Consider the following 14984-nt stretch of genomic DNA (forward strand, 5'->3'; position numbering starts at 1 on the left):
TGGTGAGCACTGTGAATTGTGCAAGACTGTTGAATCACACAGATCTGTACTTCTGAAACAAATAATGCAACATATGTTAAGAAAAAAGAAAAAGAAGAAGATAGCAGGAAGGGAAGAATGAAGGGGAGTAAGTCAGAGGGGGAGACGAACCATGAGAGACGATGGACTCTGAAAAACAAACTGAGGGTTCTAGAGGGGAGGAGGGTAGGGGGATGGGTTAGCCTGGTGATAGGTATTAAAGAGGGCACATTCTGCGTGGAGCACTGGGTGTTATGCACAAACAATGAATCATGGAACACTACATCAAAAACTAATGATGTAATATATGGTGATTAACATAACAATAAAAAATTTAAAAAAATAATGCTAAAAATGTTTCTATTCCATCATCGTTAACAAATATTAAGTGTTATCAAATACTATTTTAGCCTTAACCAAAATTAGCATTTGAGTTTACACATCGAGCTTTTCATGTGAGATGTGCACTCATCTGTTTTCTATTACTGAGCCCCTCTTGCTTCCCAGGGACAAATCTTTGAGCACAAAGTCTACCACTAGTAAATACAATACTAGTAAATACAAAGACCTTTATAACATGCATTTTACAAACCTTCATAATCCATTTTAGTTGTAATTTTTATTTGTCTTTGTTTTCACCATTTATTTATTTTTAAATTAACTCTATATTTTACAATAAACCACCTCAACTTTTAGGGGAATCAGGAATTAAAGGGGAAAAAAGTATTCTTAAACAGGAGGAAGTATAATAAAAGAGGCAGAGATAAACTGCTACAGGAGTTTCAAGGAGGACATGATATCCTCCCCAGCAGGGACTCAGAGGAGGAATCAGAATGGCCACCCAAACCTGATGTTTGAGATGAAGCTGGTGGAAAAGTATTTCTATATGGTGGGAGGGAAGACAAGTGGGCATCTGTGTTCTTTCAACAGGTCTGTGTCTGTCTCTCTTCATCATGATGGTGGGCAAACCTACCAGGCTCACCCCTCAATCTAGAACCTCAGAGACAACAGAAAATGGATGCTGGTTGCTCCCAGCTACATATCTTCCTAGAAATGATGTAACAAGGAGCAAGTGCTAAAAATGCCTCTGATAAATATGAATTATTTTCATCCATTTGTAATTGAGATGTGCTTGAGATATTCTCTTAAACTACCAAGTTTAATTTCTCTCAGCAATCACTTTCTATGGCGATAAGAATTACCTTGTGATTTTAGAAGGACCTACAAGTACTGCCTTCTGAAACACCAACCAATCACCACAGAACTTCAAATTCTTAAAGCAGTCACTAAATGCACAGAGTTGACTTTGCTACAGGAACAGATACACCTCGGTGTCTCTAAATCTGTGTGTGTTTCGGTTGTTATTTCCTTCACAAATAGGGCATTTTACAGTTAACAAAACACTTAAACCTATATTTCTTCATCTAACTCTGAAATGAGAATGATGATGATGATGGTGGTGTTGGTGTTGGTGGTGGTGGTGGTGGTGGTGGTGGTGGTGGTGGTGGTGGTGATGACGATATCCCCAGGTTACAAATGGGAGACGAAGGAGCCAGATGGCTAACCATCTTGACGAAAGCCCTTACTTTTATCAGCTATGCCAGTTACCAAGTGCTTCTGATTCTGAATGCAAGAATCTTATATTAGGTCCTCCTGTCTCGTGATACTATTACAAATCCTAATAACAGTTTTATAATTATCATAAACACTACTCTCAGTTTACTTTTATACTCTCTCCTTTGACATTTCTAATTTGCACCAAAAGTGGATCTAACTTTCTCAACACAGGCTCAGGCCTTGAACATTTTATTCATTCATTCATTCATTCATTGTATTTTTGTTTGTTTTTACGTTAAACTTAAGGTTGAAGTATAATATGAAAGCAGAAGTCAAAAAATGAAGATTCAAGACAGAGTCAAGATCTGAGAGCCTTCAACCTTCAATGGAGCATGGGTATAAGCTAGTATTTAAGGGGGTGGAGGGCCCTTAAGAGGCTAAATTGTTAAAAACTACTTTCCTTGAGTTTTCTTTAGCCAGAATGTTCTAAGAACGAAAGTGATGGATGGTACTTCTCAAAGTATGAAAACACCAATGTCCCAGAGTTAAGTGTCTATTCTAATTGCTGCTGTACTCCAAAGAGTTCTTCAGATTGCTCATCTGTGTTATTTTTACTTGCTAAAGCAGAGATGTCTAGGTGATGAATTATACAAGGTGCTTCACTCAGCACCACTGGTGTGTTATAATAAATATTGCCACTGAAAGACAAAGTAAGGAAATGCTGAATGGTTTCGTAGTGTGTGATGTAGATTTCATTCTTGTTTTTTCAAAACACAGAAGTAGTTATTAAATTTTAATCTAATTATATATGGTTAAAGAGGTGAAGATGGCAAAACTGTTTCAGGAAATATGAAAACTTTAATCACAAATGTCCATTCTGCCCTTCAAAATACACCTGAGAATAACCCACATACAAAAGCATAACTGAGGATGTGAAAAATATACATTTGCTAAAAGGAAAATAAGGTAATGGAGCCCTAGCATCTTAGTGATGAGAAATGAAATACATTGTAATCAAACCTCAATTACCATTTTTCTGCAACCTTTGATACTGCTACATTAAAAAAAATACTAATGCAGTCCCCAATTCCCAGTAAAGGCAAAATGACAGAGTGCTGTAATCTGACTTCAGTTTGTTTAGTTTTCTGCAGCAGTAAGGGAAATGCAGAGGCGAGTTTTCCAAATAAAGGGACAGAATTAAGTGCTGCAAGTAGCTATTTTCCCTATCTGAACAGAACCTCAATTTTCTTTAGCTATTTAACATCCTGCGGTCATATACTCAAGGAAGGCTGGTTTCAGGGCACCTGGGTGGCTCAGTTGGTGAAGTGTCTGCCTTCAGCTCTGGTCATGATCTTGGGGTCCTGGGATGGAGCTCTGACTGGGCCCCTGCTCAGGGGGAGTCTTCTTCTCCCTCTCCCTCTGCTCCTCCCCCAACTTGTGCTCTCTCTCTCGCTCACTCACTCTCTCAAATAAATAACATATTTTAAAAAAAAGGAAGGCTGATTTCATGCCCAGTCTAAGGAACAGCTAATATTGGTCCTGTTCCCCTTACTTACCAAAGACTCAGTTAGGCATAGGCATAGGCCACAGTGTTTGCCAATGAGACATTAGAGGAAGTTTGCTGAAGGACGTTTGGAAACATTTCCAGACATCTAAAAGAGACTCACTAGAAGATACAGCTTCTTGTTCCTCTGGACCATGTGATAATGACTGCCATATTGCTACCTGCCTAAGGGCAAATTTTATACATCAAGGATGGCAGTACCAAAAGGTAGAAAGGACTTGGGTCCTTGATGACATTCCTGAACAGTTAAATTTACCATCTCTAGGACTTACTCAATGCTGCAGTTATGATATTCAATAAAGGTTCTTTGTACATAGGCCATTTTGAGTTGGGATTTCTATTACTTGCAGCTGAACGCCTCCTAACTGCTATCCTGGCTGGGCTGGGGCTAGAGTGAGGTAAGCTTGTCCCTGGTCCTGGCCCTGTACATTATCACACTCACAAGTTCTTGTCCTAGCCAGAAGACATAATCTGAGTCTAGAATTTTGTGCCCAGGACTAGGGCACTTCTTATTATTAAAAATCCTTATATCGATTCCCATTGCTTGTAAAGTCCAAGCTCTTCCACGTGGCAAATCTTTATGATTTAATTCTTGCTTTTTCTGTCAGCATCTCCTCCATTTGCTTGCTCCCTCAAGGCATCTGCTTTAGCCACATAGAACTAGAATTCTCTGAACCTCCAAGTCTTTTCACTTCCATCTCACTACCTGGAATTTTTAACAGCTGCTGCCCACCATACACATACCTGTGCTTATCTGGTTATTCTTTTCATCTACTGAGTATCTCCTTTTCTGTGTCACACCTCCCAAGACTCTCCCTTCCTTAGTCTGTCCAACTTCCCATGAGCAGAAAGAACCAATCACTGCCTTCTAGGGACACTAACGTAACTTAAATGTAATGCTCCAAATGACGGTGTGTTTTCTAATTATTTGTTTATGTGAAGGACTCTCCAGTCAGCATGTAGGCTGCTTGAGGATGGAGTGTGTGTTCTAAGTCTACGTCATCAGGGATTAGATCCTGACTCAGAGAAGAGCCCTGTAGATACTGAATGAATGAACAAACAAAAAGAAATATCCTAGCTCTACTTGACATTGGAAGATAACTGGCTGAGGTGCTACATATCATATTAACCTATTGTGTCAGAAATCAAGTTTTCCTTTTATCCTTCAACAACTTATTATGGTTTTAGGGATAGTGTTATAATAACACAAATAATAGTCACCACTTTTTAGCCCTAGTTAAGAGCTAGGGATCGGCCTAAGGACTTCACATCTGTAGCAAGTATCTTTGCATTTGTCTGCGATAGGCCTCCCTTCTTCTGTCAGTGCACCACCTCCCACCTCCCCACACCCTGACCCAGCACACACTTGCAAATACACCTCCTCTTCTGAAGACTTGCTCTTCACTCCCCTTCAATCCTGCTCTTCTAACTGGGGCTGCCAGTTACACTACCCACACCATGGGATCTGTGACCACACCCGGGTCCATAAGGATTCTTCTTTGTGGTCTTTAAAATTGAAACTAAGGGAAAACAAGCACCTTGCTCTCAAAAGTGCCTCATGGACAAAGCAGGTTACGAGGAATAATTTTAGTCAGAATGTAAAGAGTGAAGAGACGAGAGTCACTGTTCCAGATCCTGCTTCCAGGTGTTACTTAAGTCAGAGCATTCTCCTTCCATCACTTAACCTGCAGTCTGCTTGTGGAAAGCGAGATTCTACCACTTGCAAAGAAACCATCTATCTTGCAACAAAAGCAGCACCCATTATCTCACTGAATCCTCCCCCAAACTGTGTGCAGCAGGAGTTATCTTTATTTTAGAGATAAGGAACCAGAAGCTCAGAACAGACAGGAAATATGCCCAAGGCGTCCAATTAGGTAGCTGATGTGTGACTCAAAGACAGGTCATCTGGGTGCCAAAATGCAACCATCCCACTTTTCTGCCTCTTTCTACACTATTCTTTGGGCTTCCTGAACACTGAGTTGAGCTCGGTGACCCCAGACAATATCCAGTAAGTCTAAGTCTTCTCTTCATTAATAAACATAGATGCTACTGATTTTGATTAACTCCTGGGGGTGTAACAGTCTTCAATTAAATAACCTTGATAAAGTGCTCTAAGCATATAAATTATCAGATATTGTTTTTTATACCACACTATGAAACATTCGCCTCTTGCAATGTTAATAATTGGGAAGCAGAAAAATAGTGTTTTTAAAAGTAGTCTTAAAAACACTGTACATAAATATTTGGTATCAGTAATTTAACTGAATATTAATATGCCTGCTTTGGAGACCAAAAGATAACCGGTATTTCAGAATTGAGTTTCCTCAAAAGACTATAAGTTAAAGCAAAAGACAAAGCATTTGTAGAAAATTGAATCTTTCTACTTTTGTATATGTCCTTTTTCTCAATCAGTTAGATTTTTAATCGGTATTTCTTTGATCTCCACACTTGCTTAGAGATCTAGTGCAACCGTGATCTTCTAGGTCAATTATTGACACAAATCTGAGAAGAACCATGAACTTAGAAACAGAGAAAAGCAGACAGAGTCAAACCAAAGGAAGATGGATTTGTATGTGAAACTAATTTTCCTCAGAAGAAAAACAGGTATTTCCTTCAATATCAGGGTGCACTCAGATTTGTTTTCCATATTAGTAACTTATTTAATATGGCAATGGGCAAAAGGCAATCCATTAAAAAGCAATTTTCCTCTTACCACAGGGTGTTTTATCATTTGATGTCTAGCACTCAATCAGAATGTAGCAATCCTTTAATATTTTATGAGCGGAGAACAACTCAGTTGGCATGTAGATTTCAGAAATGTGGAGTCCTCTGTAAGCCTTGCAAAATGTCCAGAATGACCTTTGCAGTGCAAGCAATAGGCTAACCTGAAAACTCAAACTATCAGAACATTGGGAAAATTATGCCTTAGAATAGATAGTGAGCATTTAAAATAAATATGCAATCATTTATAACTAATAGGTAAAGATATCAGTCCCAAATCATGCTTACACTTTCTCAAGGGCAAGCTTTTCGGGGACAGGGACCATATCTGATTCACCTTTCTATCTGCAGTGTCCATCATAGTCCCTGGTGCACTGTAAGTGCACAAAAATCAATAGGTTTTTATTAAACAGATGAATACATACATTTGTCATCTTGGATGAAGGGAGCTTGCCCTGAGTGTGCCAGGCCCTGGGTGACCAAGCTCAACCTCGCTGCAGAGATGGGCCTGACCAGGTACTAAATGAGCTGTAGCAGAAGGCTGGAACCTTCTCTGCAGCAGAAAGTGAGATATGGAATAACACACAGCGCAAGAAGAGCAGCTGGGGCACCTCCAAGATCCCCAAAGTATTTGCCTTTATCCCCACTCTTCATCTCAGATCTTAGGAACTGGGTCCTGTCCTGTTCCTGGCTTCATACCAGGTCCTCAACAGTCTGAGAGGGCTGCTCGGCACCTGCCAGAGGTCAGTCCCTATTCTGTACCCACCCCCCTACCACCACAGCCTAGAACTTGGCCCTCTTTTCCACGTTAGTCTCCCTAGGCTGAATACGATCTGTTCCCAGGGTCCCTACCTGTGACCAAGTCAAAATGAATACAAGTACTCAAACCACCACCCCAAATACTACCAATCTACTTCTGGGGGAAATGTGGAGGTGTAGGAGCACGATGAAGTCAGTGAGGACATTACCCAAGGACACGAAGGTCCTATGTGGCAGAGACAGAACCCAGCTCCCCTTTAGTCCCAGCCTCCCCGCTCTGCTCCTCTGTATCTCTGTTCTGTGTTAACTCGTAGCACGCTAGATACATGTCGGCTGGGCAAAGGAAAAGAGCAGGGGCTGGGTATGGTAATGAAGCCCAGAAGAATCCACTTTCTGCTGCCATCAAGATGAGAACTGATAGCCCAAAGCAGGCCACAGGGAAGGGGGGAGCAAAGTGGGGCAAAAACAAAGCCACGACAAGCCCCAGCCAGGTAGGGCATGACTGCTGTCCAGCTTACAAGATGCTCTTTGTAAGGCTTCTTAGCAAGTGACTTCTGGCAGCTCTCCCCATGAAACTGACATAAACATGAAACAGTCCCAGTTATCGGACTGAGGAACTCGGTACGATCTGCTTGATTTGTGACTTTAATCTTTCAACTGAATGAATAGTAAGTTTGGCAGCAGACGTAGATCTCAACAAGTTAGTCTGATGCAGAGGAGGAGGGGGAGCTCGGGTTGAGGATCCAAGTAAAGGGAAATGTTCACCTCGGTGATCCGTGAACCCGAGCGGACTGAAACAGAATCTCTCAGGTCAGGCTGCTACTCGTCCCACACAAAAATGCCCTAATTTGGGGCTCCTAAGCAATAAACTTTGGTGGCAGTTCCATGTCAGCTTCAGCTTCTTTCCCCCATCCACCCACACTGGAGGAGGAGTACGGTTTGCTGTGCTTGGTCAAACACTCAAATTCTTAGTGTTTCCTTACTATGTTTTTCTCCATTTCCTTGTTTACCGGAGCAGCGCCTGGACTCAGTTCTTACGATGTAAATAAAGCATAACACCCTTTCCAATGTAATCATCGGATTCCTTTCCATGAATCATTTCAGACCATTATTTTAAGCTCTCAAGCAGGTAACTGAATATTTATGCTTTCACCACATTACACACATACCCAGCATCTCTCTGGTATAAACAATCTTTCTCTGGCACCCAAGTTATGAAGCCTACAAGAGAAGATGTGTATGTGCGTCGGCTCTAGAGACATTGGAGGGAAGGGAGGTCAGCCACTTTAAGGAGGCTCGGTGTTGACAATGATTGCAGGCCAGGTTAAATCAGAGGCATCCTAACAGGTTCAACCCAAATTATACCAATGAGCAAAAGAAAGGAAAATTATCATTCCCTCTTTTTTCTGGGTGTCCTCTCCTAAATTTTGTAATATAAGTAAGAAACAGAGCAATAAGCATATCTCTGACCACATTTGTCATGATCAGCTACCCATTTTCCTCTATAATTCCTTCTTGCTCCGAGGAAGCCTTCTAAACAAGTGAGCAAGAGGATTTTATTAAGGTATTCAATTTCTCTTTACAGAGAAAAATGGTTTCAAAAGAAAGAAAAGAAAATGATCGACAGGTTAAAACCTGGAATTTTAAAAAAGAAAGCTGTAGATCTCTTTCCTTAACAGATTACTAAAGGCAGGGCTGTTTTAATATATTCTCATTTTTATAATATTTGAAACTCAGTCATAATACCTGCCAACTTTCCCATTCTTGGAGATTTTAAGAATGTTTACTCCCAGAACAGACGTGCAGAAATACATACACTGGAAGCCTGAGCCCAAGAATGCTGAGTCCACAGGAATGCCCATGCTGCCAGCCCCTAGGGAATTTTTCATGTAGGTCCAGGCACAGCCCTGGAAGCGGGGTGCCTGCCAGGCATCATGCCCATGTAGGAAACAGGTGTTACTTACGCAGCTCGCCCACTTTCAGGATCTCACACAGCATCTTGGTCAGCTCTATACTACTGCGGCCAAAGGGACATTCATGCTTGTCTTCCCGGCTACTGTTCTCAAGCACGATCTGCAAGCAGAAAGGGAACAGACAGGCCAGAAAGGGAAGTCATTTTGCAGTACATGTCAAAAATGTTGGCTCCATGGTAACAGAGTAATAGAGCTACTTCAGATTTCCAAACTAAGCCTTGGGGCCAAAACAAAATTGTACTCTACTTATATTCTCAGTACCTAGCACCTAAAACTCTCATGTTCTTAAAACTTTCCACCCTGTAAGAGGATATTTTGCCCATTGGTTTACACTTACACAGAAGTCCCTATGGATGGGGCGTTTTTCAAAATGGGACAATAAAGACCTATTACTGAAGTGATAAGACTGCTCTCTTCCCACCCCACCCCTCCCCCCCCCCCCCGCCCCCAGTCACATCTCTGCTTTCCTGGGGATAGCAGCTCTTCTGGGCCTTCAATTCCTACATTTTTATCACGTATCTCCCACAGAGGTTTCCATGTTCTTACAGGATCTCACCCCTGGCATTAGTTTAAAACATTTTTTTTTTTTCCTGAGAGAGACTGAGTGGGGGGTGAGGGGCAGAGGGAGAGAGAATCTTAAGTAGACTCCATGCCCAGCTCAGAGCCTGACGCGGGGCTCCATCTCACGACCCCGAGATCATGACCTGAGCCGAAATCAAGAGTCGGATACTTAACTGACTGAGCCGCCCAGGCGCCCCAACCCACCCCACATTAATTGACTGGAGCATGCCTAAGGGACATGTGACACAAACGGAAACAATCAGAGGTCGTCCCTGAGACTCTTCCTACAGAAATGGAAAATAAAATGGCCCAACTGTGTTGACAGTACCCAAGAGGTAGGAGGCAGGAGCTACCTGAATGTGAGCCTGCAACAGAAACAAAAACATTAAAGAAAAGCAAGCCCGAATGCAAAGGAAAGTGGAGGGGAGAGGCGGCGGGAGCCCTGGCTGCATTGGAGTGGCTGGTGGCCCCACTTGCTCCTAGAGCAACACTGCTTCCCTGTCCTTAGTGTTTATTTGTCCAACCCTTCCTCCAAAAACTCTTTTCATCTGGTCCAATAAATTCTCCTCTATCCTTAAGATAGTTTGAGATGTTCCTACTACAATTAAGGGAAACATTGTACACAGGGATTAAACAAAAGTAAAACAAAGCAATAAAACTCTGTTTTAAAATTACTAAACTTCAAGTTCAGATGTTGACAAAAGGAAAAATCAGCTTCTGCTTCTCTGGAGCCATCCGGGATATAGATGTCTGCTACCCCCTCACAAGCTACACCATCCGGAGTAGGTGCGGGTCTCCCAATAGCGTCTATACCAATGCCGTGCAACAACTTCTGCTGTTCTGCCCCCTAGACTAGGAACTCTGCAGTGGCGGACGTAGTGTTTTGTTCTTTCAATCAGTAATAGTAACTGAGTACCCATTATCTACCAGGAAGATGCCCCACAAACTAGAGAACAAGATAGACCAGGGCTCCAACCTCATGGAGCCTTCATTCTAGTTGAGGAAGACAGACGATACAATAGGTAATTACAGTTTATCACAAGTGCTATGCAAAAAAAACAATTTAACCAGTTGAGGTGCTAAAGAGCAATGGGGAAGGCCTGAGGAGGAGAGTTTTGATAACCAAGTGACTGCTGGGAACCGAGGATGCGAAAGAGCACGCCATGTCAAGCTCCGGGAGGAAGAATGTTTCAGGTGTAGGGATTAAGGACAGTGCCCCTGAGCTGAGTAGGAGGTGTCTGGGACAGGCCAGCACACTGCCTGGTCTATAGTGCGAAGGGGTCTGGGGTGGTGCAAGGCAGCACTTTGAGTTCCAAGAGCCTGAGGGGGGCAGAGCACAGAGGTGAGCCAGGGCCCCTGTCTCAGGGCTGGGCGGTGTGTCACTCTAAGACCTTGAGATTTAGGCAGGCAAGTGACATGAGTGACACAGCCTGATTTGTTTTGAAAAGATCTATGAGTACAGAGAATAGAGAGTAGGGAGGAAGAAAGAAAGGAAGGCCTGGGCAGCATCCATGGCAGAGACGAGGGCGGCTCAGACCAGGCATGCCTGGGGCATGTGGTCAGAGAAAGGTAAGGAGAGGCAGACAAGGAATGAAGACAAGGAGGCGAAGGCTTTTCGAAAAGTGAGAGAAAAGAAAGAATACTTGGAAGGAGAGAAGAAAAGAGGGAAGAAGGAAAACTAAATTAAAGGGCTATCTTATTGATATGGCCAGGGTTCCAAACAGCAAAGTGAAGGGAGGGAGCTGAATATCAGGTGCACTGTTGAAAACCAAAGGAGGAGGATTCTAATAAAAATGTGCTCCAGTGATTTTCTGCACAAACACCGTAACACACATGTATATATACATATTACTATATGCATCAAGAGTACCCCAATAACAAATCACAGCTTTGGGGCTATTTCTGCCAGACTGCATTAACACCGTGGCACAATCACAACATGGCTTGCACATTCAATCTCCTCTTCCACTTCTGCCATGAGCAATTTTCACAGCCTTCCCCATTACCACCTCACCCCACTCATGATGGTCCAGGAAGTCCACGAACCATCCTGTTTTGTGAGGCTTTTCAACCGTTTGGAACATATGCTCACATAAATAATTGTGTCTTACATATCAGGGACATAACCTTTATTGTCCTTGGGATTTATGATAAAAATTCTTCCTTGCGGTCTCTTTAGGGAACACATGTTATGAGTTGATTGTTTTTTTCTCTGAGAAAGCTGAATGTAAACTCCAACTAAATCCCTTCCCCAGCTGAGGAAGGAAGGACCAGTTCTAGAGTCATAGAAAGGCTTGTTCCCTCTTCACAGTCTCTTCCGGGCAAGCTGCCTGAGCACGAAGACTCATTAGGTTGAGCCTGAATCACCCTTTTCCTTTTAGGGGAATTCTCCCTAGTTCTAACCAGGAATTCCAGTTCAGGAAAGCAGGAGGGGAGAACAACTAAATTCCCATCAATCAGGGACTCGTTCTCTTTTAAAAATGTTGTACCTGAAACAGCTATACATATATCAAGGAGCAAATCCAAATCTCCTGATGACGGGGGAAATGAATGGAAACAATGGAGCAAGAAGACAGAACATAAAGAAAAGACAGAAGACAGGTAGTTTTTAGCCAGCTCCCAGCTCCCACTGAGGACATTCCCCCGCATTTCACATTAACATTCTATTAACATTTCATGAGCACATCAATATTTAATGAGGATGTGATCTGCATACACCGTAGATAGAATTACTGCAGCCAATAAATGTTCCGGAAACATTTCCAAGGCATTGTTTATTAGCAGGCACTAAATTAAGGAGTCATTTAAGTAATCAATATGTAAATCAGCTCTGAGAAGCCCTTCTCTTTACTCTTTCATGGGCCATCCATCTTATCATATTTACCTACCTAAAGAAAAACAAACCCTCCTTCTTGAGTGGTGTCTTTAGACAAGGCGGACACGTCTTTACAGTTACTTGTGTGGATTTTAAGGTCCACATTCCTGCAGAAAAGACTATGATTATGAATGTTACTAACAAGGTATTACTAGAGTGAGAGAGAATTCTTAAAACTAAACAGTAGCTTTTTGCTTTAAAATTAACACGCTAATCTATCTATATTCAATTTCAACATTCTGGTATTAACCATGTTCACCGGAGACAATTTGAAAAATTCCATTTGAAAATATCAAGGCATATTTTCCATCTTGATTTTTTTTCTTCACTCTTTAGTTTTAAGAGCAAACATACTGGAACAGAAACCATGATGGATAAAGCACAAAAACCTGCTATTATCCCACATTTTAGAATACGCCATACCCAAAAGAAATTGTAACCGTCTGCATGTCTTATAAAATACTGGATACTGGTGCCATATTAAGTACAAAATGTGTTTTAAATACTTTCTGGTTTGCAGGGTATATTTACATAACTTCTATCAACTGATCCCCAACAAGTCCATATGATTGATAAGGCAGGCATTACTATTATTCTCTTTAAAAATGTTGGCACAAGAGGGAGAGTAGGCTTGCTCATCAGATCACAGAGCTAGCCTAGGTCAGTCATGGAATTTCATTGTTAAGTCTTCAATTTCCAAATCTCTTCCTGTGAAGATGGCCTTCCCGTACATATGGTCATAAAATTCAATGGATTTCATGACTAAAGACATTAAGGAATTTTGACCAATTTCTTCTATCTCATTGCAGTTGGTCTATAAATCCCAGCTCCTCCTAGACAAAAGCATAGGTTCTCTCTTATCTCATTTATCCCATGAAGATCAGTAGCAGTTGTTCAAGGTGAGTGACCCAATGCTGCATCAAGTAGCCCACAGGCTTTCCCTCCCTAAATTCTGAGTACCCCTCTGAGTGCTCTGCATTTCTTCTTCTCCCCTGGCTCAGATCACAAACCTACTTGGCTTGGGCGTTGAAGTGCTGAATACAAGGCCAGCCGCACTCCAGCGCTCGCCCCTTCTCTGGTTTCTGGGGCCCCTTTGGTCTCAGCCTCAGCATCACATTGCTAATTTCTTCAGCTGGTTGTCCCCGACACATGTTCCTCCACATTCTGTCGAGCTCTCCTCTTCCAGGGCGAGCCCAATCCATTCTGTCTTCCCCACAGCTGGCCCTGGGGTGAGAGCCTTGAGGGCTTCCTCCACTGCCCTCACCCAGGAAGTCTTCCTTCACAATGACTCTCAGAATCAGATCATGTATAGTGGTCTCTTCACAGGCCACTGAAGACAGTGGGTGAACTTCTACTGTGTTCTCTCCAAAGAGAAGGGACTGTCTGTCTTGCTCCAATTCGGACACAAAGCTGCTAGGAGAAGCATCGAACCTAGAGCGCCCGGGCAAAACTAGTTTAACGTGCACAAGACATTCCACGTCTTTGTGAGATATACAGAAGTTCCAGAAAGCTTACTTCCTAGGATTGTGGTGCAAATTCAAATCACAAAACAAAGGCAACTCGCCTAAAACAGACTTGACCCATTTGTGGTTCATGATCTCTTTACCGCCCTCTCTCTTCCTATTCCTGTGTGACCCCGTGGCCGACATCCACACAAAGCTTTCACCAGCAACTGAACCAAAATCATGACTGCGGTGGGACTGGCTCTCTGGGGGCCACAGGTAAGTGAGTCAGAGGCTCTCACATCATTTAAGCAGGAGAACCATATAAATAAAGAAGTGTCTTCACTTGAAGATGCAAACAGGAAGCCCCACGTGCTCGTATTCAAGTGGGAGTTGTCCACGGGAATACACGGGGGTCCAAGTACACGAATGAGCAAGGAGCCTGAAGAACCAGTCACGGTCTGATGATCTGGGCAACAAGTCCCAATACGAAACCATTACGGCCACCACGGGACACCTGTCCTCAGAGTCCTGTCAACTCCATGGGCTCTGTTCAAACCTGTCTCCTGACCCGCCAGAGGAAATGCCAATCTTCTCCTATAGTAAACCAACAACAAAAAAAACCCTTATTTGTATCTATGAGGTTCCCTCTGCAACACGGAAATAACTCACGTTAGTAACAGGACCCTGAACACCCCAGAAGGAAGCATTAGCCCTTAGATCACATCACCAAGACCCAGACCTCTTCTGAGGTCAAGTGTAAGCCCAGCTTGGGGTCCTCTCACAGTGACTTGGGGACCACGAGGGAACATTCTCCTATGTTCCCCTTGGTGCTAATGGTACCAAGTGCTAATGGTGACTGGTCCCAGAAAGCCAGAGAGAAGCATTAGAAAGTACACTGAGCGGCCTCAGCAGGGCTGCACAAGAGCTTAATTGTGATCATGAATTTTGAGCAAGTCCATAAAATCAAACAAACATGCCGACCCCAAATAAGATGATTTAAAATGGGCAGAGAACAGGGAACATTACAATTAAAGAAAGTATGCCAAGCAGGAAAGCAAACCAGAACAAATCAGAATCCCAGCTGCTCGTCCACCTGATCTGCTGCCCCCATTCTACAGCTAAGGGAAGTGACGCCCCAGAGTGAATGAACCTAAAAGAGATAGCTTTAAAGGTGCAGACGAGAGGGCAGAGAAAGATAAGCAGCAGCTGATATTTACCGAGAGCACTGACTTCCCAGGCCTCGTTCTAAGCACTTTCACTGATGGTCTCATTTAAGGTACATGTCCTACTGCATGACAGAAATACTGCACCATCCCACTTGACAGATGGACAAGCTGAGGCAAATCTGCCCAAGGTCACATAGCACAAAAACAAACAGACCCCACACAGGAACTTGGCCTGACACCAGAGAACATGTTCCTACTTACTGATTCCTATGGAAACACAATATACCTGCTCCTACTGAGAAAGGGGAAGGTGACATAGTAGCAAAGTTTTGATCAGGGAAGTCC

General features: G+C 42.8%; 1 protein-coding gene across 7 annotated transcripts in view; it reads right to left on the reverse strand.

The window, feature by feature from the left end:
* Positions 1-14984, reverse strand: part of ELMO1 (engulfment and cell motility 1) — a 553802-nt gene that overhangs the window by 231304 nt on the left and 307514 nt on the right. For all 7 annotated transcript variants that reach the window (XM_027573071.2, XM_027573068.2, XM_027573074.2 and 4 more), the window contains one exon: positions 8584-8692. In XM_027573071.2, the coding sequence (XP_027428872.1) occupies positions 8584-8692 (109 nt within the window). The remainder of the gene's footprint in view (positions 1-8583; positions 8693-14984) is intronic.

The sequence above is a fragment of the Zalophus californianus genome, chromosome 12 (genome assembly GCF_009762305.2).
Source record: "Zalophus californianus isolate mZalCal1 chromosome 12, mZalCal1.pri.v2, whole genome shotgun sequence".
Lineage (NCBI taxonomy): Eukaryota > Metazoa > Chordata > Mammalia > Carnivora > Otariidae > Zalophus > Zalophus californianus.